The 25,757-nt window shown below is 32.3% G+C and overlaps 1 protein-coding gene across 1 annotated transcript in view; it reads left to right on the forward strand.

Moving 5' to 3' along the window:
* The window catches only part of LOC127717732 (chitin synthase chs-2-like), a 35,298-nt gene extending 13,749 nt beyond the window's left edge, over positions 1–21,549 (forward strand). Inside the window, exons 6-16 of the mRNA XM_052223498.1 lie at positions 703–809; positions 4,325–4,401; positions 5,051–5,153; positions 7,360–7,513; positions 8,926–9,133; positions 12,176–12,376; positions 13,925–14,322; positions 14,655–14,819; positions 16,617–16,825; positions 18,042–18,151; positions 19,899–21,549. Of these exons, the coding sequence (XP_052079458.1) occupies positions 703–809; positions 4,325–4,401; positions 5,051–5,153; positions 7,360–7,513; positions 8,926–9,133; positions 12,176–12,376; positions 13,925–14,322; positions 14,655–14,819; positions 16,617–16,825; positions 18,042–18,151; positions 19,899–20,935 (2,769 nt within the window). The 3' untranslated portion in view covers positions 20,936–21,549. The remainder of the gene's footprint in view (positions 1–702; positions 810–4,324; positions 4,402–5,050; positions 5,154–7,359; positions 7,514–8,925; positions 9,134–12,175; positions 12,377–13,924; positions 14,323–14,654; positions 14,820–16,616; positions 16,826–18,041; positions 18,152–19,898) is intronic.
* Positions 21,550–25,757: the final 4,208 nt, after the last annotated feature.

Below are 25,757 nucleotides of genomic sequence, written 5' to 3' on the forward strand. Positions count from 1 at the left end.
GAACTGAAGTTGGTACAGATTTGTGTGGATCCTGACTAGGCCTTTATTAGAAATAGGCAATAAACGGTATCACAAAATCTGTTTTCACAATATATATCTATTAGAGCTTTGGTTTGTATATTTTGTGTGCTTTTTAATAACACCAGTATTATATACATGACAAAATTCAAGTTTTTCTCAAAGTTCTTGTACTTATCGAAATCTTTACAAATAATCATTTGACTGGCAGATACAAACTATGACTAAGAGTGTGAAAATTAAAAGGATAACGAATGTTTTTGAATACATGGCAAAAATATTAATTAAATGAGGGACAAGATATATGCAATCATCGAATCAGTTGGTTGTAGCAAGCATGTACTATGGAGCCACGAAATTGATCACTTAACTGAAATAACCTACTATTACAAGAAGTTAAAAAAAAGGGAATATCCTTATTGCTAACTGATATCATATCGTTTTAAAGTATGAGATATTACTCAAAGCATTCAATTTTCAGTTTATATTGTATAACTTATACAAATAAGAAGATATGGGATGATTGCAATTGAAATAACTCTCTACCAGAGACCAAATGAAATAGAAGTTAACAACTATAGGTCACTGTTATTTCATTTAAGTGCTTTTGCCATTGAATGCATGGGACGTTCAATTTTCAACATATTGATTTCTCTTAAATACTTTAATTTATCCTTATTATAGAAACCAGACGAAAAGCAAAATAAGAGAAAAAAGTTATATGCCTGCTGTGCTACCATGTGGCACGAAACTGGAACTGAGATGAAGCAGCTTTTAACATCCATATTAAGGTAAAGTCTACATTGACTCTAAGCAATAATTTAGAATAAAAGTACAATAGCAATAACTTTTCTGATACAAAAAAAAAGGAAAATCACAAAAATACTGAACTCCGAGGAAAATTCAAAAAGGAAAGTCCCCAATCAAAAGGCAAAATCAAAAGTTCAAACAAATCAAACGAAAGGATAACAACTGTCATAATCCTAACTTGGTACAGGCATTTTCTTATGTAGAAAATGGTGGATTGAACCTGGTTTTATAGCTAGCTAAACCTTTCGCTTGTATGACAGTCGCATCAAGTTAAATTATATTGACAACGTTGCGTGAACAAAACAAACAGACACAATAGGTGAAAATGTCAAAAATAGGGGTACAGCAGTCACTATAGTGTTATCATCTTAATCACTATAAAAAAAAACAAATGTAATGAAGAAGCACAAAAAGGCATACATCAAATTTAACATCCTCATTTTGCTTATATTATACGATTTTATTTATCTATGTAAAATCCACCCATAAAGGATGAAAGGTTTTAAGTACTGACGTAAAATAGATATCACAAAAAAACAGACTTAACAGTAAAAGTAATATTAATAAATAAAATAATTGTGTGGTTCAAAATATGACGGGATACATAAGTGCATAGTCTATACTTCAAGACCATCGTGTATTATTTGTGAAGTTGATACGGAATATTTGTCAACAAGTTCATGGTACCTTCCGATGAACTTTTTTAGAAAAAGGACGAGACGTTCTTTGACATACCCCTGGTTCATCAACTTTCTGCTCAAACACTGGTGACGTTTTACAAAGTCTGAGTAGGAGCTGAAAGCTCTTGAATACCGAATAAGTTGGGAAATGTATATCCCATATGCAGGTGAAGTTGGTATATTGCTACTTAGGTGGGGGAAATTGATTACTTCAAAATTAAAATAGTCTCGTTTGTCATAGATTCTGGTACTGAGATGACTGTGTATGTCAAATTCGAGGTATAAGTCTAAAAATTAGGCAGAGGAAGCCGTGTCTGTTGTTTCTTTAATTTCTAGTTCTGGTGGATATATTAATGGAACCCAATCAGAAAAGTTCGGATTGTTAAAGGAAAGAACATCATCAATATATCTGAAAATGAAATTAAATAACCTGGCTTCTTTGATCTACTTGTTTTTGACAAGTGTCTGAAGGAACTCCGATTTATATGAAAATAAGAAGAGGTCGGCAAGGAGAGGCGCACAGTTCGTTCCCATAGGAATGCCGACAATTTGTTGAAAAGTCTACCTCCAAAGTCAACAAATATGTTGTCAATAAGAAACTCCAGCATACTGATCACTTGTTCCTCTGTGTAGCATGTTTTACCCTTTTGTTCACTATTAACAAACTATGCCTTATGGTATCCGAAAGTAATACATTTATAGCGTATGCTACCATTTTTATGATGATTAGCATTGTTGATTATTTCTTTTAGACGGTTTTTCAATTTCACATGGGGAATGGTGGTATACAAGGTTGAAAAATCAAAAGTTTTGATAGAACTAATTTGAGAAAAAGACCGAGATTTAAAATTATCCAGAAGTTTTTTTTAAAGTTTTTAAGAATCCACATATGGTTAATACCACTACGCGATTTAACAGTTTCACAGTATTTCTGAAGACCCTCTTTCACTGCGGACAGAATTTTAGTCAATCTAATGGACAATTCTTTAGTGGAACATGCAGATGAGCCGGCAATGTACCGTTTTATGTACGGAATTTTGTGAAGTTTAGGTATCCAATACAAACAAGGTAAGTCCTCCGATTTGTTGTTCAATGCTGTATGTGGGATTACCTGAGTGCTCATTTATTCCTTATTCTTTAACAAGACACTCGTATAAAGGCAACAGTAGTATACCGCTGTTCAAAAGTCATAAATCGATTGAGACAAAAACAAATCCAGGTTACAAACTAAAACCTGCTTCGAGTTATTTTCTTTCAGAACGATAGGTCTTTCTTTTGAAGAATCAACCCGGACAGTACCAAGTTTCAATAAAATTTGCGTCAAGGCATAAAATAATGACCTGTTGAGGGTAATCATTTTTCTTATTAAAATGCAAACTTTAATTTACTTAAACATTTAATTCGTTTGATAGTTATCATGTGTTGTTAAGAATTTGGGTTTTACTTTTTACTTATCCATCTTTGGTAGGTTTAAAGCAGAAACAATCCTTTCCTCTGTTTATTGGACTGAAATACCAAAAATCGTCGTTGACGCACATTATAATTTTCGAAACAAATAAATGTGAAGTTTTGTTAATTTGTAGCTACAATAATGGGACATTATGTGAGATTAATTAAATAATGCAAAACTTTTCAAAATACTTTAAAACTAGTCAAATTTAACACATTCGTGTGTAGAATTAAGAAAATCTAATGGATTCACACTTTATTGGGTATGATATTTAATCCTGATTCTGAGTTTAAAAAAAAGTTTTATTGCCAGACAAAAGAGAGAAACGAATTATTCTGAATAGTTCGTCTAAAAAATTGTTGAAAAAATAATCTGCTTTTCCGCGATTAAAATGTAACAAAAAAAAAAAGAAAAAAAAAAAAAAAAAACATAGCACACCCCTTTCACAGATAAAGTTGATAAAATAAATTACTTACAAAGTGACCTGTATTTTAAAATGCCTGTACCAAGTCAGGAATATGACAGTTGTTATCCATTCGTTTGATGTGTTTGAGCTTTTGATTTTGCCATTTGATTAGGGACTTTCCTTTTTGAGTTTTCCTCGGAGTTCAGTATTTTTGGGATTTTACTTTTTTCATGCACCGTAACAATTCATTTGTGTCTTGCTTCATGCAGTAACAGTAATATTGTTATTGTAACTGGACAATGATTTCCAAAGTTTATATCTAGATTAATTAGTGAGTTTTATTTCACATTATAAATGAGCCGTAGGGCATATTAAAACCTGAACGACTCAGAAAAGAATATCCCACTTTAGTGTGGTCGGTAGAATAGGATGGAAATACTGCAAATCTTTGCTTTGCAGAAAGTAATATTTTTGACAGTATATAAGTCAGATAATGCACATTTTAAGGTTATTTTTGTCGTATAATACACCTCCGGGTGTCAGGATTGCCCAAAGAAAGACCTCCCTACAATCGATCTTCACTTTGGTCAATCCTGACACTCCTCGGTGTGTTACACGACAAAAAAAACCTTAAATTATGCATTATCTATAACATATACATTTGTTCAAAGAGCGCCGCCAAAGAATCTTAATGAACAACACATAACATTGTTTTGGATGAGCGTAAAAATTTCGATAAGAAGAAATAAAGCTAGCCCTTTGTTTCATATTTTTAACTGTTTAAACGTTGTCATTTCGGTAATTGGAATAGCGTTACGTATACGTTTGAAATAGTTATACTATTATAACTGAATCGCGACCCTTTGTGGATATTGATTTTAATGGTTAGCAGCAACAAAACTTATTCGTGTCTTGAAAGCACATTTTGAAATTTAAACGATTTTACTGGTTTTTTTTTAGGTTAGACAGAAAGCAATGTATAAACAAATTTCTAAAAGAAGAAATTAAAGAAGACGTCGAAACATTTGATTTAGAAGGTAACTTTTATTTTAATCGAGGGAAACTTTATTAATTGAGTCCCAAGAGAAAATTAAAATTATTTCAATCCTTATTTGCTATTTCATTGTTATTTGTTTGAATGTGTTGTATATAATTCTAAATTTATGTCTACAAATCTACAAATATGATACAAGTGTATTGGTCGAAAGTAAAATATCATATTTAAATTATGAACGCTTCAGTATTATTAAGAAAATTTGGCAACTGGAAACCGTATACGTATGTATTATGCACACCAACATTTCGACTGATTTGAGGTGTTAATTGGAATATATGTTATAGGGCTGTTAACGGTCGATGGACCGAAAAACCCTTGCAATTACTGTGATGTAGATTTCCTTGTGTTTGTACTGCTCGTATGAAGTCGCAGCCACTTCATTCAGCTAGGGTAATTAATCTAAATTACACGTGAGAGTTTTTCTAGAAATTAATTCAATTGAATTCCAGAACAGCGCTTGGGACACACGATAAATTATAAAGTGTCTATTTCATTTATTAAAGAATAACTTATTACAAAAACAAAAGATGTGATTGATTACACTAAGTTACCAATACCTTCGACAATTCAAAGTATATAACACTTTTCAAGCATATGTATTCATTGGTAATCTTCTTGTCAATTTTCAGCTCATGTTTTCTTCGATGATGCTTTCAAACCCGAAAAGGACAACAAGAAAGAAGTGAATATATATGTAAAAACCTTTATAAATGTATTAAGTGAAGCTAGCAGGTAGGTAAAACATAATGAAATAACATATGCCAGTACATTAGCGATGTGTTAAAATATTGCAACAACTACTTCATTTTTTGTATAAAAGTTTTTTAAAAGTTTGTATTGATAACAGAAGAAAACGCAATTAACAAAGGCGTAACCTATCAATGTGTATCTGAACTAATACATGTAACTTATTATTTGAAAAAGATTCAATTTCATTTTTCAGATTATAAATTTTGTCTTATCTTCAAATCAAGATTACTATATTTTCATATAGTGTACCGCACAGCAGACTAGCATCTACATGTATGATGTTCGTTTTAAATCAAATTTGTTCCTTAACTTAACTGTAAACTTTATCGCTACGATTCATAAAACCATTAGGATAATTTTTTTCGGCAATTACTAATAGATAGTCAAACGACATATTTATAAACGCAATATATATAAATTCAACTACTGCATCTAGAAGGATACGATATTTCTACATTCGAGCGATTCAAATATTTCAAATTTAAATGTGGAGAGTAGATAAATATTGTATTGCACGAATGCCAACTTATGTTTTAGACAATATGCAGACACATTTAATCCTTCTTTTCTAATGATCTACAAAAATATATGTTCTTTCTATATGACGTCATTAGGCATCATCGCCTCTTTTCATGACGTAACAAAAGGAAATTGAGAGAGAAAAGCAAGAAATTTGGACGTCATAATTGAATTTTGACCAATGAATAACTGAGATCAAACTAACCACACGTTCATTAAAAAGAATAATCAACAGGTCAGGAAAAGGATAACTTGGCTAAGAGTTAGCGAAACACATGAACGTGATACACATATTACATTAACTCAAATCAACTCATGAAATCCAACGCTAAAAATATTTATGACAGATTTCCTTCCGATATACTGACGCTTGGATTGCTCCTTCACATAGAGGGTAAATTTTTCATACAGATATGCGCGAGTATTTCCATTGACGTCTCAGACTGCAACAAACATAATATTTTCATTACGACAAAAACATGAAAAAGGGATATACATATAAAAGTTTATCCAAACATATTTAGTTTTTGTTTTGATATTCGGAGAGTTATTCTTAACATTCAAACAAAGCAGATCTTGTTTTTTTTACCTTCTGACTAGGAACATAACATACCGGTATAGTTTAATAAATATTAGAATCGCACTTTATAGAGTTTGAAGCACCTTTTCTTATTTTACCATTATTATCGGAACGCTCAAAACAAGGTAGGTTTTCTTGTACAAAATGAAAACAATACGTTTTGTAGCGTGTTTTTCCATACTTTTCAGACCTTTGTGTGGATTTACATCAATATCAAGCAATTTGTTTTTTGTAATAGCGGCGTTGACATCTCTGCAAGTAATCAAGTTATTACGCATCTAGGCTTAAATTGATGAGGATTAATCATGAAATTGAGTGGGGAACACATAAATAATTAAGTGTTTTTTTTTTTCATTTTTGTCGAGCCTGCTATTTTTGTCGCAAAAGCGAGACATAGCGATCCAACATTCCGTCGTCGTCGTCGTCGTCCGCGTCGTCAACAAGTATTCACACTGTGGTTAAAGTTTTTCAAATTTTAATACCTTTCTTAAACTATCCAGGATTTCTACCAAACTTGGACAGAAGGTTGTTTGAGATCATAAGATAGTATCCAGAAGTAAAGTTTGTAAAAAAAATCCTGTTTTTCCGTATTTTACTCATAAATGGACTTAGTTTTTCTTCCAGTTAACATTACATTCATTCTGTGGTTAAAGTTTTTCAAATTTTAACACCTTTCTTAAACTATCCTGGATTTGTACCAAACTTGGACAGAAGCTTGTTTATGATCAAAAGCTAGTATCTAGAAGGATATTTTGTAAAATAAAATTTCCTGTTTTTCCGTATATAAATGGACTTAGTTTTTCTGCCAGTTAACATTACATACAGTCTGCAGTTAAAGTTTTTAAAACATTCATTAGATTCATAAACCATCCTGGATTCTTACCAAACTTGAACAGAAGCTTCTTACATTCAAAAGATAGTATCTAAAGGAAAATTCTTAATAATTATTTCCCCATTTTTGTTGAGCCTGCGACTAACAGCAAAAGTAGGCGAGACACTGGGTTCCGCAGAACCCTTACAAATTTTTATTACATGTGTCTTTCAAATAAAAAGAGGAATATCTATTTATAAAATTGTTTTTTAATACAGCCGCGTGTATGACCAACAAATGGAACCATCAGAAGGTCTTATGTATAAAACCCCGTATGGTGCAAGGATTGAATGGATACTTCCAGGAGAAAACAAATTATTTGTTCATTTGAAGGATAATGAGAAAATACGAAATAAGAAACGCTGGAGTCAGGTACACGTACCTTCAATACAAATTATTAATTTAAGAAATGACTGTTTGCAGATGGCATGCACGACGTTACTAAATAACTTAAAATGCAAACTTGAGATGTGACAATGTTAAAGTCAAATAACAGAATGATATAAATTCAAATTCACTTGGCAGGTAAACTAGTCTTATTGATATTGTAATATTTTTGTAAAATGTGATAGAAAAAAATTCGTTTTAATATCATCCATAATTTGAAATCATACTTAAATCACTTTAATGACATCTGTTTAAATATTTCCCAGACATGAGGCAAAAATTAAGAGACAAGACAAAGATATCATTCAAAATAGGTAAACCAAAAGTTTACGTTTGTGATACAAATTTGATATAAAAAAAAAAAAAAAAAAAAAAAAATAAAAACACTTAACATGTATAATTGAACTGAGGCAACATTCATCGATCTGAACTTCATTTTACCATGACAGCTACTGTTCCCTCAGACAGAGCCCAATTATTATTTACGCCTAGATATGAACAGTTAGAGTCGGTTTACCAGTGATGAATGTCGTTCATTTGATCTTGCATATCTTAAGAAAATATATTTGAGTTCATATAATTTTCAAGAGCTCGCAACTCCTATCAGGATGTCCTTGTGTATTGTAGTTATTGTTATAATTAACCTTCATGATAAAAAAAAAAAGTAAAATCACAAAAATACTGAACTTCGAGGAAAACTAAAAAAGGAAAGTCCCTAGTCATGAAAATATGATAAGATTTAAAACACCTAATTCATAGCTCTACAGAAGCCATAAATACATGAATGATCGTAAAATTGTACATCTCTTATTTCGTTTCTCTATAATAGATTAAAAGAAATTCAGAATATCTGTCTATTAGACACCGATCATGCTCGACGAAAATAAAACTTGGTATATCAAAAAATGCGACCTCTCACGGGTTTTCGATAACAGTAGCAGAAACTTGTGGCGTAGAAACTCCTTTCCTAATTGTTTTTTGCTTGTAGTCATTTGGGAAACTTGATAATTAGTTGTATATGTACGTTAGACTATAGGAGGTTTTATTGGTTTTACTTCCCTTATATTATTTAAGCCATGCTGTTAGATGTCCTTCCTTGACTGATTCCGTTTTGCCCTTTTAGCAATTTGTACAACTTTTTGCCAGGAATTGTAACAACAGTTAAACATGCGAAACTGAAAAACATCTAGAAGGAATCATTTGTTTTTTTTTTTCTCAGATTGAAATAGAAAGTATTAAAGCGTATTAAAAAGATAACATTTCAAGATATACCCTCCAACTTGGAACGAATCATTTTAGCCAATTATTACTGGGAAAATATGATAAATGTTAAATATACTGCAAGTTATATTTATATTGTAAGTAATAATACCAGGACGATATACAATTTGTTTCAGGTGATGTATATGATGTACATTTTGAAATGGAAAATGCTGAAAGAGCATGGTAATGAAGGAATCCAAGAAGCAGCTGAAAATACATTCTTATTAGCTCTTGATGGCGATGTTGACTTCCAGCCAGACGCTGTACTTAGTTTAATGAGACGATTGGAAAAGAACGATAAAGTAGGGGCAGCATGTGGCAGAATTCACCCCATTGGAAAGGGTAAGTCTTTTTTATTATAAAATCTTCATTATAAAGTAAAAACTTTCTTGTCTATAGTTTAACGACAACATTCAGCATATCCTTAGTGTTTTTATCACAGTATCGTGCATCATACACCAATGATTTCTACCATTTATACCATGTTATTAAAAGACATTTGTTAACGTATGAACCTTAATAACGAACTTAATATCGAACTAATTTTTCTTTTAAGCAATATGAATGTACTAAAGTATAATTTGTAGTAGAGTATATGTGTTAATTGATGTCATTCTAGTTTTTGTCACTATATGCTGTTTCCTTGTGTAGCCCAAAGGTATTGATTTTCTTAAATAGGATAACTGGTATTTCTTAAAAAATAAAATCCGTTACGTTATGTAGTACATTGAATAGATGTACCATACAAAACTTTATACCTCCTCATTTACGGACCGCAACCGTAATCATCTGTGACATAACTATCCGAAAATGATTTTTTTTAGATTTTTATTTTTGTTTATTGAAATAAGACCTTGAACTAGGTTGCATATGGGCTGATAGTACGAAGAGTCGTTTACAATTATTTTAGTTGCTATGTGTGCTTAGTACTGATTGTAACATTTGTATTTCCTAGTGCTTTAAATAGTTTACTTATAGATATATGTTTTGCGCATTTCAAGGAATCTATCAAACCAAAACTCTATTTGTAAAGTTGAAGTCATACCTTTGAAAGTGTTACGACTATCTGTGAAATAGAGGACCATGAATATCACTATGTTCCAGTCGTTTTTCTCTACTTTCTCTATCCACCCTCAAATTGGCTTAAATTTCTATCAAAGAGTTTAATAAGCTAATTCTAATCAAACGAGCTTAAAAAATTGATGAAGCAACTCGTGAAAAATCGGATGCTGCATACAACTATATCAATCAACAAGATCTATATCTCGAGCGACATGTAAACACCATACGATATGGCATCTTCAGCAGCAAATGAGAAGTTGATCACTAAAAACGGCAAATTGAAACCTCGATAAGGGTTATCATTTAAACAAACTATAAAATGTCACTCTGCGGTCAACTTTAAAAGCATATGTTGATACCTTGTTAAAATATGTTTTATCTTGCACTTAAAATCGTCAAAAAAATATATTGATACAGTTGTTATTATACATGAATTGATAAGATAGAAAGAGGAACCATATTCTCATTACACATAAGATAACGGAGTTTTTCAATATCGCATAATTAATCTAAATCAACATTTAAAAGACAGGCTTTGGCATATAATTCATGTCTGATATCAGAGTAAAAACAACAATTAAAAAGAAAGTGCTTCTCATCTTCAATTTGACCATTATCACAAAAAATACACAAACGATCTTGTAGAGGTTCTGGTGGTCTAGCATATCGACCTGTTTCATAAGTAGACATAGTTAACGTGAATCAAACAATTGCAATATTTCGGAAACTGATACTTTAATGTTTACTATCTTCAATGATGGAGCTAACTGATACTCAATCATATAGATAACTAGAACACTCGTGTGAATTCGCGGGTCCGTGACTGAATTAAAGTACCAACGCCTTATATTTAGCCTGGATTTTGAGTATTTGTATAGTCATCTGATAAAGTCATACTGATTATAAGGTTCACCGTTTTCTCTGCTTTCAAAATATTTCTGTTTGAACCCGTCCTTGTTTTCTTACTACAACACACTAAATATAAACTAAATTTAATTTTTTAACTTATCAACCAAAATTGATAGTGGTATTGAGGTGGAAGAAAACAAACTTGTTTTAGTCTTAGATACATGATTTTTTAAATTAGTTGTTATTGGTTTTGAACTAGCTGTCAGTAACTGCGAGTACTCTCAGATCTGTGCTTAGTGTCTTTTTGTTTTTGGGATGTATAAGTACCCGTCCACGTCCACTCTGTGTTCATGATAGATGTTTTTCTATTCGTATCCATCTGATGAGTTAAGCCTTTTTCAACTGATTTTTATAGTTTGTTCTTATGTTGTACGGTTACACAACTGTCCCAGGTTGGGGGAGAGTGGAGCGCTCACAAACATGTTTAACCCCGCCACATTCTGTATGTGCCTGTCCCAAGTCCAGAACATGTAGTTCAGCGGTTGTCGTTGGCTCATTTCTGTCATATTTGTTTTTTTGCAAATTGTTTTGTTATAAATTAGGCCGTTAGTTTTCTCAATTGCATTGTTTCATACTTTTCATGTCGGAGCTTTTATAGCCAACCATATGATATTGGTTTTTCTCATTATTGAAGGCCGTACGTTTGCCTATAATTGCTTACATCCACTTCATTTGCACTTTGGTTGATAGTTGTCTCATTGGCAATCATACCACATCTCCTTATCTTTATATTCATAAATGGTGTACTATAGTGTAACATAGATATAAAACAACTTCTGAGGAATTCCGGGTTCTCCTGATAGAGGATAGATTTACAGAAGGTAACAGGTAACCTGAAATTACATGTAACATATACTATTAGTATCAGTATCGGATTCGACCTGGAACATGTTAATTATTGGTAATAATAATTATGTGGAAAACAAAACGGCCTTGAATGGTGCAATTTTTAAACAACACCATTGTCCCATATTAGTTATATATGAAGTTTAATTCTTTGATTCGTTGTTTTTACGTCATGCCGTCTAACAAATTGGACTTCGTTATTTTTGTAGTATAGATGTTAATAACAGAAAATAAATTATCTAATATATGAGTATTTCAGTTAAATATTGGATGGACCAAAAAACTTATTTGCCAGAAACACAATTTACAGAAAAAAAGGTGAAATGTTAAGAGGCAGCAGACGAATTTTAAAAGGTATTACTTGAGGGTACCTCAGGGTAGTAGAGTGAAAAAAAAACCATTTCCCATTTGGTTATATGTATTCCTGGCTATCCACTTTCAAGTCTTCCTATAACATTAATTGTTAACTCGTTCTTTTCTTAAATATGGATGATATTTTTTTCAACTCGACTTAAATCAATCAGTTACCGAAAGCATACTTATTGTAACTTATTCATTATATTATAGGTCCGATGGTATGGTATCAACAGTTTGAATATGCTATTAGTCATTGGCTACAAAAAGCAACTGAACACGTTATTGGCTGTGTATTATGTAGTCCAGGATGTTTCAGTTTGTTCCGTGGATCTGCAATATTAAATCATGATGTCCTTGAAACATATACTACAATTGCAGAAGAGGCAAGGCATTGTTTGCAATATGATCAAGGTATTAAGTGAACCAAAGTTATTTTTATGCGCACTAATGTCGGGTGGAACATTTTCGCTGATACAAATAAATTCGAACTGCCTCTGGTATAACAAAAGTTTAACTAATTTAAACTGAATTCAGAAGTTGTGTCATGATATACTTAAAGTAAATGTTTTATCATTCAAAACAAGTTGCTAGAGTTTCCCCCTTAAGTTGAAGGTCAAACTGTGACCTTTAAATGCACAATAGCAACTAGAGCGTTGTTCCTTTGCTATTTTGAAATTATAAAGAATTAAGGTTTCAACTCCCTCAGGCAAAGTTGACCTTAGATGAATTTGGCTATTTGTTTTATGTATTTTTGTCATATAGCTCTTCAACTGTTTCGGTACTTATACATCCCCCGGATTTCAAATGTTTGGCTTTGAGCGTTCCTGATGAAGGTAAATCTAGAAAAGCGCTTCGGACGCATGAAATTATTAAATGTGTTGTTTTCATTTTTTATGTACGCGTATTAATACAAAGAATCTTTCGTCCATGAATGTATTACCAGTCCAGTAATAAACTCTTTTGTGTTGGCATGAAATGTCATCGATAAATTCATCTTCTGTAAAAATACTGTTTATTAAATGTTGAACTGTTTAAATCCTTAAGGTATTCTATCAAAAAGAACAGATTAATCTTTTGAATATGTGTTTGATTTTCAAATATTTCGGCCTTGGGCACCAACGAAGAGACATTCAGTGTCGTAATGCGCACCTAGCGTAGTAAAATAAGTACAGTTAATGTAATTACTACTCCTAGGTCGATACATCTGCTGGTGAACTGTAAGTCCCAAGAGTATCACCAGCGCAGTAGCCAATGCCGGAATGAAAAAACGATATTGTACTAACAAATTTTGCTGTTATAAAAGTTTATAAATTATTTTTAATTAAGGAACATATTTCCCTCAAGCAAAGCTCTGATTCCTTGTGCGGTTTTGGGTATACGTTTTGTCCGTTTTGGTTTATGAGCTCTTCATGTGTAAACATGTTTAAGAGTTTTGAATAGTTCGGCCTCGAGCATCACTGAAGGAACATTTATTATCGAAATGCACATCAGGTACAGAAAAAATTGGAACCGTTAATGTTATTGCCTTTGTCGTATAAGGAACGACAACGGTTTCGAGTTTTGGTTATAAATGCTCTTCAACTTCCTACTTGATTTGGCCTTCTTACAGTTTTGACCCGAACGCCAATGATGAGTGTTTTATGGACCACGTGTATCTGGCGTACCAAATCTTGTATCTTTGATGAGTTGACGCAATTTTGTGAAAGCCCTTTCGTTAGCTGTTCTCATGAAACGTTTGTACTTTTACATTTTGGGGTGGGCGGATCTAAACAAGATTTTCAAAAATGTCGTACATCTCAAGATGTCCCACAAGTTGATATCATACTGAGGAACAAATTAATTTTAATGCATAAGAAATACTGAAATATATACTTTTTGTACAAATATTTTAACTAAAACTGGTCAGGAATAATGTGAAACATTATTATATGAAACTTAATAGAAGAAAATCATTGACAGGTGAGGACCGATGGCTGTGCACACTGCTACTTCAAAAAGGATGGAAAATTGAATATTGTGCAGAATCTGATTCATACACATTTGCTCCCGAAACTTTTAATGAGTTCTTCAATCAACGTAGACGTTGGACACCATCAACCATGGCTAACATTTTAGAAATCATTCAGGACTGGCAAAATGTTACAGAGAGCAACGAGAATATATCTTTTCTATACATTGTCTATCAAGTCCTTTTGTTTGTGTCAACAATTCTAACACCAGGGACTGTATTCATGATTATCTTGGGAGCCTTAATTGTTGGATTTGAAACCATACCACCATGGTTGGCACTGATATTGAACCTACTTCCTGTTATAGTGTTTATATTGATGTGTTTGTATGCATCCACCCAACGACAGGTATGTTCATGAAACAATTGATGTATACATATATTCAATATGAAACTTGATGTATACATATATTCAATATGGAACTTGATATATAACAATCACAGTTATAACATATATAATAAAGAGTACAGTTTTATTAAGTATGACTTTTTTTCTCCTGGAAATGATATTTATATAGATCTTTTTTGTCCTGTTGACAGATAAAAAAAAAACAAGCTTATTAAAAATTGTTAAATGAATATCAACTTGGTTAATTTACATTCTCAATGCACTTTTGTCCTTCTTTATCCCAGAGCTGATTAAAGAACAGAACATCTGTATATCACCATTTTATTTTTCAGCTGCAAATGGCAGCTATTTTGTCTTGCATATACGTTATTGTAATGGTTGTTGTTATGATCGGAGTTGTACGAGACGCCATACTGGAGGGATTGTGTTCAACGACCACAATTTTCATAATATTTGTGGCTGGAGTTTTTGTAATATCCGCTTGTCTGCATCCGAAGGTAATGCATTGATGAATACTTTAGATATGTGTTACCAAGATGGGCATTTATTAACTTTTACAGAGCATAAGAGTATAGTTAAGGGTATAACTGAAAATATATAAAAACAAATGTATCTTAAAGAATATCAAGTATATTTTTTTTAAATTTCTGGCAATCAGCAAAGCTTATAAAAAGTTTAATCAAATGGAGATTTCGCAGACTAACAACAACGCAAAATCAAATTCACAAATTCACTTAAAGAAGCATTCCCGTTTGAATGGTTTTACACTAGTAATTTTTGGGGCCCTTTATAGCTTACTGTTTGGTGTGAGACAAGGCTCCGTGTTGAAGACCGTACTTTGACCTATAATGGTTTACTTTTATAAATTTTGACTTGGATGGAGAGTTGTCTCATTGGCACTCATACCACATCTTCTTATATCTATCATATCATGTTAAGTAGGTATAGTGTACATTTATTAATCCTCAATGATGGACAGGGGTGCCTAAGAATGGTCAACTGGTCGCGCTCTTCCATTGGTCATTTAAAATCACTGGCTGATTCATTGCATTCCAATATGCTTATCACATGGGTTGTAAAAAATTTAGTAAGAGCGATTTGTATTGTAAGTAGTCGTTTCATCACGCCTGAACATCGGAAAGTTTTTTAGGTTTTCTTTTCATTGACGTTTACTCCACAATTTTTGTGATTTAAAATCTTAGTTGATCATTATTTGAACTACATTTTGACACCCGGAGATAATTTAAAAACTGAATCAATTAAACATCAGTCTGCAGAAGGTACAAACAACATAACGGTAACATTATATATTCAATACCTAGAATGTTAATGTTTAATGTGTAATAGATATACAGAATACATTTGAATTTCTTTCATTTCCAAAGTTTTTCTTCAAAGTCATAATCAAATTGATATCGAAAGGGTTAGATTGGCAAAGCAGCCGTTGCAATTGCATTCAAACATATCCCTTTATAGCTTGCTGTTCGGTGTGAGCCAATGCTCCGTGTTGAAGGCTGTACCTTGGCCTATAATGGTTTACTTTTATAAATTGTAACTTTGATGGAGAGTTGTCTCATTGGCACTCATACCACATCTTCCTATATCTATATATTATTTAGTTTATATGCCTGAAACTAGTATTACTTTGCTGCTGTAATATGATACATCAAATTTCTGTTCATATTAAAAATAAAGAAAAATAAAAAAGGTAACTTATTGAATGCACGATTATCTATTTCTACTTGTATGATCCTTTACTGTTCAACTACTCGGATGATTGAGTTGTATGTAAATGATTACATATAAATCATACATGATAAGACAACATGATCACAGAAACATAACAAAACCTCGAAAGGTATAAAAATATCTGCATATTCAAATAAAATGCATTTGCACATACCGGCTTGTTAACTCTATTCAAATCTTACTAAATATGCATCATGAGAACATTTACAAAAAGGCTTTTTAAGTGGAAAAGTGTGGTAAGATCTTCAAAATTGAATCTTACTTTGTTTTTAAAATTAGAAGATGTGGAAGGATCGCCAATTAGACAACTATATGCCACACACAAACTGACGTATATGTAAGCTTTTATAAACCACCGAAGTCGTCTCAAAAAAGGAAAATAAAACTAAATCCGTATTAGATTTCAGATTGTGATTAATTAGTGAATGTTGTTTATCATAAAAAAATGTGTTCGCCTTTTTAAAAATGAACTTTTACACATAAATCTATATTACAGTATTTGTCAGCAGCTTCATAAATCTATTTACATTAAAACTTCGTTGTAGGAATTTCTCTGCCTTATACCTGGACTGTTATATTTTCTGGCCATACCTTCAATGTCAATGTTGATGTTTTTATATTCACTTGGAAATCTTCATGTCACATCATGGGGTACAAGAGAAACAAAAACAGAGTCTGTAGACAAAGAAAACCCAAGGCAAAAGCCTGAAAAAGAGGAAACTGGATATTTCTGCTCACTGGGAAAGTTTGTCAGGTTATATATTTATTCATATTTTTGTCAATGAAATTAGTCTCTGCTTCCATTAGTTCCAAATCATCGGAACCAAATATTTTGTTAAGCCTAAGTTAAAGTCATTATATATTCAATATTGTTTATACTAGGATCTTTTATATTAAAGCCCCACCCGACCGTAAAGACAAATCTATTTCAAAAATAAAAAGGTTAGAAAATAAATCGGAGTCCAATAACATGATTGTATAACGCTATACAGAGACTTAAGAATTGAGCAAAACGAACCCAACTAATATCGGTAGTGAAATCTGGTGTTCCGATAGGGTACAAGTTTCCTGCTCAACTAGCTATATGTAAACCTATCGAGTTACTCTGGTAACAATTCTTCATTAAAACAAAGCCGTTGAAAAGGGGTTGGAAATGTCTCGTATTTTACCCTTTGACAACACCAAATTATTAAACCATTGACAAAAGTAATTCTCTTATCCTAAACTGTACCGCGAAAAAAACGTTCTCATAGCAAATGATTGGCAAGACTGTCATCATTATAAACGACACTTACATGTGATTTTAAATTAATATTAAATGCAACACTTTATATGAAGCAGAAGCAGCAAAGACTACTACAAATGAAAACAAAGGTTATGGTACTTCAGAAATGGTAGATGCCAGGTCCAGTAGTGATACACATCGAATAAATCGTAGCAAGTGATAATTCGTTGATTATGTTCTATAATTCTGTTATGTCGCAATCGAGTTAAAATACGGGATAGTGGTTACGACATGTGTAGGTTATTAGTGTTCATATGTGATATAGATGTTCCATAACGGTCAACCAAATCGTGATGGCGTCTGTGAATAGTAAATGTACCAACTAGGAAAGCTAATTCAGAAATTCATCGAAATGACTGTCATTAAAATACATGTATGAGATGCAAAGCGTCATAAACCCGGTGTAGCCAAACGGCTATATTTCAAAGTAAGGGACATGGTAGGAAAATACGAAATACTTCAGTGCTAATAATGGGAGATTTTTACCCAAATAAGCCAGTTAAAATAAACATTCGACAATTGGAACAATGCGATAGTTATTACTATGTCGGTTATCATTAAGAGGACAAAGATAATCGATGTGAAAGGTTATTACACTTAGCTGATTATGTTTCAGTGTGTATCATTCATTTATTCCAAATATATCTAAATATCATGAATATGTGGCATACTCTCTATTTTGCAGTTGCTTATTCTGTCCTTCGAATGATTACACCAAAGATGAATTTTTGTATTCGAACTTGGTCAAAGAAATGAAACGTATTGTACATAAAGATGAGGACACAGAAAACAGTGGTATGTTTGCGCAGTATCAGACAATTAAACTAAATTGTCATATATCATTAAAAAATATGTCAAATAAGCAAATTTTCTAGATGATAGTGTCTGTTGTCTTACCAGGGAACAATGACTACTAGTATGTATACAAAAGATACGAACACAGGTTATAACTATTAATACTAAAATTTGTAATTTTTTCAGTTCCTTTCAATTTAATTGCGCAGTACAAATTTGATTTCCTATTTCGTAAGGTAGATTAAGTGTATACCGCCATTTTGGATTGTAAGATAGCAGTTCAAAATCGGTCAAGTTCTTTCCTTAAAACTGTAAAATTTTGAAACAGAATAAAAATTTAGTTGTAAGACTGTTTATTTGAATAAAAAAAAAATTGTGATTTATTGCGTCATGTGCATTATATGAACTGTTTTAAAAAATTCCAAAATTCTTCTTTGTTCAATTCAGCAATATAAAGGGACATTACTTTTATAACATTTTTTAAAAAAGAAAATGTTAATGAAATTTCCATTGCTTGTAGGAAGAGAATAAGTACGGTGAAACCATTTGTTCTTTTTATTCTCTAAAAGCATATTATAAAACTAATATTCTCATATTTTTTTTCAAAATTCTATCTGATATATTTCTTTCTATTGACAAAAAATAGGTTTTTTCATGAATAATATATGCAAATATGGTTAATTTTACGCAACTTGTAGCTTGAAAAATAGCACGGTGACCCATACTTGTTGTCTTCTTTTTATTAAAAGCACTGTAAAATCTACATTTTGGAAAGGTATAAGTAAATTATATCTGAGGAAATATTTAGTGATGATCCATCTTAAGAGTAAAAAAAAAACATTGTAAATTCAATAGACTTGTGTTCGTCGGTTGAAAACTAAACGTTACGACTACAGAAAGAATTTCATTTTTCATGTTTTTCATCGTGAACTTTCTATTGTTACGTAGCTTTCAAAAAGCATCTGCATACAGTTTTTGTCTTCCTGGTGATAAACCTAACCAAGATACCAGCAATAAAATTTTATACGACACTCTCGCGTTTTGTTTACAAAAGCCTCATCGGTGACGCTCGAATAAACCAAAATGAAAAGTCCAAATAAAGTGTGAAGTTTTGAGGACTAAAAAAATCCGAAAGATTTTACCAAATACAGCTAACTTAAAGGTAATCTTTTCCTGAAGTAAAACGTATTTCGAAAGATTTAAAGTTTTATAAACAGTGTGTTAATGGCTTGCGTTTTATTCCATAACGTTATGGAAAGAGGGTTTGCAACTTACAGTATAATAAATATTTGAAAATCCAAAACCTAATACAAAAGTTGATCTGATCAACCAAAAGGACCTAAATTATAGCTAAAATCGGACAAGGAATCAGTACTTTGCATGAAGGAGACACATTCCTTAATTTAAAATGATTTCTAAAATTTGATAACAGGAAATTTAATTCAAAGCAATATCCGTATTTGCATGCCAGTACCAAAGTAATGGCTACTGGGCTGGTGATACCATTGAATAAGCATATGAACCAAGAATTCATAAGAGAACATATATATTCGTCTCATCGCTCATCGGACAATAACCAGACGTCCCTAAGGTTTAAATGAAGATTATTGCATATTTATGTATGTTACAGTGGATCACTGTAATGTGTGTTGTCAAAGCTATCTTTTTTTCTGGTTTTGACATCACTTAAATAAATTTGCCAACAAATGTTTACCTTATCTCCTTTTTTTTATTAATTTGCATATAGGACCAGAAAGTGCAGCTACCAATAAAACCTCCAGTGTAAATAATGAAATGCAAGAAAATTTAAAAACTGACGAAACAACAGTCAGAGTTAGCACTGATGTTGATACAGACAAGGATGAAATCGGCACTGGAAAAGCGGAGAAAGACACTATCATGAATGGAAAGAAGAAATCAAAAATTGATAAAAGTGCTAAGCGGACAAACCTTGAAGAAATGTATTGTTTGAGTGTCGATAAAAGTTTGCAGAATATCAATAAAGATGAGTCCAAATTTTGGAAGAAACTGATAAGGAAATATTTACAACCATTTGATAAAAAGGAACCGTACATACAAGAACGAGAAAAGAGACTTGCAGGAGAATTAGTTGACTTACGTAACTCCGTTTGCTTGTTTGTTTATCTTTTGAATGCAATTCTCGTGACAGTTATGTTTGGATTAACACAAGTTAATGCATTCAAGAACTCTTTAACTGCCGGATTTTCATGTGGGGGTAAAGATATTTCGGTAGTTCCCATAGCAATATTATTCAGTGCTGTATTTGGTATTCTTCTTTTAATACAGTTCTTGTGTATGCTATACCATAGGTTTTCTACACTAGTTCATATTACCGCAAATACTGATTTGCGTAGTACAGAAGATGAACATATTGCTGAAATAATGCAAAAAATTGCAGATCTCGCTACAAAACGAATAAAAGAAAAACAAGAAGTATTATCAGATAAGAGTAGGAAAGGCGTAGACATGAAAAGGTCTGTTCTAAAAATCGAGGAAAAGCAGTATATAAATTTTAAAGATATGATGAACAAAAATAAAGAAAAATTAAAATCAATCCAAGGATCTCTTTATTTGAAGCATCAGTCAACGAAGGAAAAAATTAAAGAAAAATGGCAGCTATTTTTGAAGGAACCAAAGCTGAAAGGGATTGCTGAGCAAGCTATTGAAGCTGTAAAAATGCAAAATAAAGTTTCTCCAGAGTCTACAAATGAATCTCCGAAATCAAATATTAATGATGAAGTAGGAAGCTATAGCAATGTCTGAACACATTTTATCTTACATTGGTAAAGCGAGCTGTAGATTATATTTTTCGAATGATGAAATTCAAAACTATAAAGACACCTGCCAAAGTGTATGTGTTGAACTGTACATGTCTTTTTAATGTTTTGTTATGTTTGATTGCTGACTTGTTGATATATACCTAATATTTAAGCTGATTCGGATAGAAATAGACGTTATGCAAATGAATATCAATACATCTCTTAAATTATTTCGGGTCAACAAAATTTATATGCAAAGTCTGTAACTGTTTGAATATTGAGTTGATATAAGAACCATAAAAAACAGACCCAAATTTGTCTTTTATATCGTTTTTGAATGTTCCAAACTCAATCAAAGTCTTACAAATTTTACATTTATACGTACACGTGCATAATGTCAATTTCTATCCGACGCAGCTCATTTATTCATTTATTTAACTGGAATAGCTATAAGGTTTCATAATACGTTTAAAAGATAACTTTCATTTATATAGGTTGGATATACGTTGACTTTTTTTTTTAATGACTATAAATTTTGTATGTCGAAATTATTATAAATATTTGAAAGGTGATGGTTTTGATTTGTTCTGTAATTTTTATAAATAAAAGTTTCACATATTTGCATATTGAATAAATCAACTGTTTAGAAACGACCAGCAGTGGAAGACTAAGAAAGAAAAAAAAATTTCCTAAAGGTAGTTTTTTTTTATAATCAGCGTGTGTTACGCGTGATGTTGTTCTTCATTGGTCAAATTTCAGTTATATATCAAACGTTTTTGCTTTTCTCTTATTTAACTAATGTGACGTCCCGAATAATGGCTACGATACCTGATGGCATCATATACTAGTTGATAGAACACAACGTGTTATTTATCAATGAAAAAGAAAGATAAAGTTTGCCTAAGTAAAAGCGTAGTATATCGCTGTTCAAAAGTCATAAATGACGTGTGAAATTATGTAAGTAATAGATTTCAGCATAATGACTCATTTTAAACGATATTTCTCCACTATCGACATTTGAATTTTAAATACTCACATCTGACATATATAACCTGACATTCGTACTAGTCTTATTGTATATCAACATGTATCCCTGTTGCCTTCTGCATTTAGATTAGTCCCTTATTAACCTAATCAAAAACTAAAAACTTAAATGTGCTCTCAATGTCAGAGGTGTTTCGTTATTTACAGTAAACGACGCAATATAAAAATAAGGAGACGTGGTATGATCGCCAATGAGACAACTTTTCATTACCGTTCAAATGAAGTGGATAAGAGAAATTGTAGGCAACTGTAAGGTCTTCAACAATGAGAAAATCCCATACCGTATAGTCGGCTTTAAAGGGCCCCGACATGAAAAATATGAAATAATTCAACTGAGAAAACTAACGGCCTAATATAACAAAACAATTTACGAAAAACAAATAAGACAGACATGAATCAACGACAACCACTGAACCACAGGCTCCTGACTTGGGACAGGAAAATACAAAATGTAGCCGGGTTAAACATGAGCGCTCAACCCTCACCTAACCTGGTATAGTGATTTTACAGCACACAATTAGAACAAACTATAACGGTCAGTTGAAAAGGGCTTTACGCATCAGATCGATTAAAAGCAGATAAACATCTAACAAAACAAAGACCAGACGTGACAGGGTTTTTATAAATCCCTAACAAAAAGAGACACATGCGCGGTGCTGGTTATGTTTGTCATGTGTTAGCGGTTTTGAAGCGAAGAAAAACGATCGAGGTTATCAAGCATTATGTCTAATTCTATGATATGAATTCATTTCCATATAAAAAACACGGAAATAGGTCGACGAAAAGTAGTTTTTATCCTGAAGTTTGCATTTGAGGTCTCAAAATCTGCAACGCGGAACACTGAGGAGGGTTGTTGAGGGAACGACGCTTTGTAGACGTCTGCTTCTGCTTGCTGGAAAAAATCATAGGCCGGTACCTTCCGTGCAATACATCATTTGGTGCTAACAGTTCTCCAAAAAGGAAAATCTGATACATTTACTTATATCTTGATCGTTTGTTTCGCTTCGAAACCACCTCCCCTTGCCAACAATAGCCAACACCCTGCGCGTGGCGTTCACACGGTGATATTTCACCTTTTGAATCGGTTACATTTTGATATAGGTTTTATTGAAAGTAGACAAATATCGAACGAGACATTTTGGTGGGTTTTTAAGATGTCATGCAGGAACTGTATTTGTCATTTGCAGTGATATGCAAAAAGATTGTTTTTTTTTGTATATTTGACGTCATCAGGGGTGGTAGCCTTTTTCGTGGCGTCACAGAAGCACTTACACAGGAATAAAGAACATTCTACGCCATAATTGAATTTTGACAACTAAAAAACTCAGCTTAAACGAAGTACAATGTGATTCATAAAATGACAACCGGTTATGAAAAGTATCAATTGGCTACTAAATATGTTTCGATATGGTAAGGTCCAGTACGTCAAGCTAACTTTGGTTGGTTCATAGTACTAGTTTAATAGTCTCTATTACGAAGTTGATTTTTCGTCATCATTAAACATGTTTAAAAAAACTCATCGAAATAACTGGCTTATAATTTGGAACGCCAGACGAGTTTTTCGTCTACATACGACTCGTGAGTGACGCTCAAATCAAAACAGTGTGAAAGCCATTTTGAAATCAATTACCAAGTTATAGAGCAATAAAACCGAAAATTCCAAAAGTTGTGTCAAACAGGGCTGGCCAATCTCTGCCTTGATACAAAAAAAAATAGTGTTTCATATAATTTAAAACAACATCTGTGTTAATTTTTTGTTAATAGTTTTATTCAAAATGATATTAACCATAAATGTTAAAATGCTGTTCAATGATTTAAATACTCATGTGTGAATGAACAATTCAATATTGTTATGTTACTTTAGGTCACACAAATTGATTGATTGATTGATTGATTGGTGATTAAAGCCACTTTCAGCACTATTGTATTTTTATGTGGCGTTCAGTTAATATTGATAGAGGAAGCCACAGTGCCCGGAGAGAACCACCGCCGTTCGATAGGAAAACTGACAATCCTAGTAAACTAAGATTGGAGTAGAGCGCACCTACCACGTGCGGGATTCGAACTCACAACCTCAGTGTTGACAGGCTACTGATAAAGTAGTTCGACTACTTAGACTACACGGCTACCACAACCCCTGTCACACTAATAAATTAAGCAACAAGTAACCGTAAAAAGTCATGTAGACTCAATGTAAATTAAAACTGCATCAATATTAGCTTTAATACTGTCTTATTCTCCATCAGTAAGTGCACAATATATTGACAAAATTGGTTGAGCAACCCAAACAAACATAATAGGTTGATATGGCAATAATTGGGATGTAGCAGCCACAATTGTATAAACAACCATCACAGACAGACACCACAACTGACTAAAAATGCAAACAAATATACAAATAAGTAAAACAGTTTTTGTTGTTTATAGTAGATTTACTAGGACGCCAATAAAATTATTTTGTTGATTATAGTATAAACCGTATACGGAATAAAGTTTCTCGATAAAGTACAAATTAATTAAAATATGAAAACTTGTGTAAGCAAAATGGAAACAACACGGTAAACACATGTTGCGTCCGAAACGGACCTCAGGAACAGGCTGCATCAGGAAAAAAAACGATAGCGGGATAACTACCGAGTCATGTCATAAGTTATACGACCAAAATATACATAATAGACATACCGCTGTCCCAGGCTTTTGGTGTTTTGAGAACTCTATAACATGTTTAAACCCGCCACATCCTTGTTGTACCTGTGCAAGTCAGAAGTCTGTAATTTAATGGTTATCCTAGGTTGCTGTCTGGCGGATTTGTTTTCCATTTATATAAATCATGCTGTTGTTTTTTTTATTTGTCATCTTTTCATACCGAAGTTTTCTGAAGATTACTATATGGTGTGGATTTTTTCATTGTTGAAGGCGATGTAGTTTCCATCATGCATATAGCTTGGTACCTTCTCATATGTTGGTCTCTTGTGGGCATTTGTTTAACTGGCAATCAAACCTAATGAATATCTTAATCGTGATTTTGAGAAATTCAAGAAGTCATTTGCATCTATGATATTCATTATCCCAAAGAATACGGTAAACAATAACGTCCTTTGAAGAAAGTCCATGAAAGACATAATCAACTGGCATTCATAGCAAGTTTGAAGTGAGCAGTACGTACTAAAGCATTGCTACAAGAGACTATTCTTGACTTCTTTGAAATTACCAACAAGTAGTTTCTGATCAAACATTACATATGTTTTCAAAAGTCGTAATGGTATAATTGTCATCATGAACTTGTATTACGATTAAACTATTCAAAACTGAATTTGTTTACAAGATTTAATCTACTTTTACAAATAAGTATGTGAAAAAACAAATGATTCATCACATATTTGCACAATTAATAACGTTATATTGTGAAAGTACCTATTACTCACCGGTGATTAGGTTATTGATGTACCACTCATTAAAAATACCAGGGTTGAAATGATTTATGCCAGACGTGAGTTTTGTCTAAATAAGACTCATCAGTGGTACTCGTATAAAAATACTTGGAAGGTCAAATCATTTATGAAGTTGAAAAGTATTGACACAAATATTCCCAAAAGTTGTGCCAAACACGGTTAAGGCCATTTATGACTGGGTTAAGGAAAGCGTTTTGAATAGTTAAAAAAAAAATGCAGAAAAATAACCGCATCAATGGTATCTGTGTTTACACAGAAGTGATGAATACTAACTCAAAGATACTCTCGGGGACGATTCGTCTACCAACCTGTATGTGACTGACACGTTTG

This window comes from Mytilus californianus, unplaced genomic scaffold (genome assembly GCF_021869535.1).
Source record: "Mytilus californianus isolate M0D057914Y unplaced genomic scaffold, xbMytCali1.0.p SCAF_10, whole genome shotgun sequence".
Classification (NCBI taxonomy): domain Eukaryota; kingdom Metazoa; phylum Mollusca; class Bivalvia; order Mytilida; family Mytilidae; genus Mytilus; species Mytilus californianus.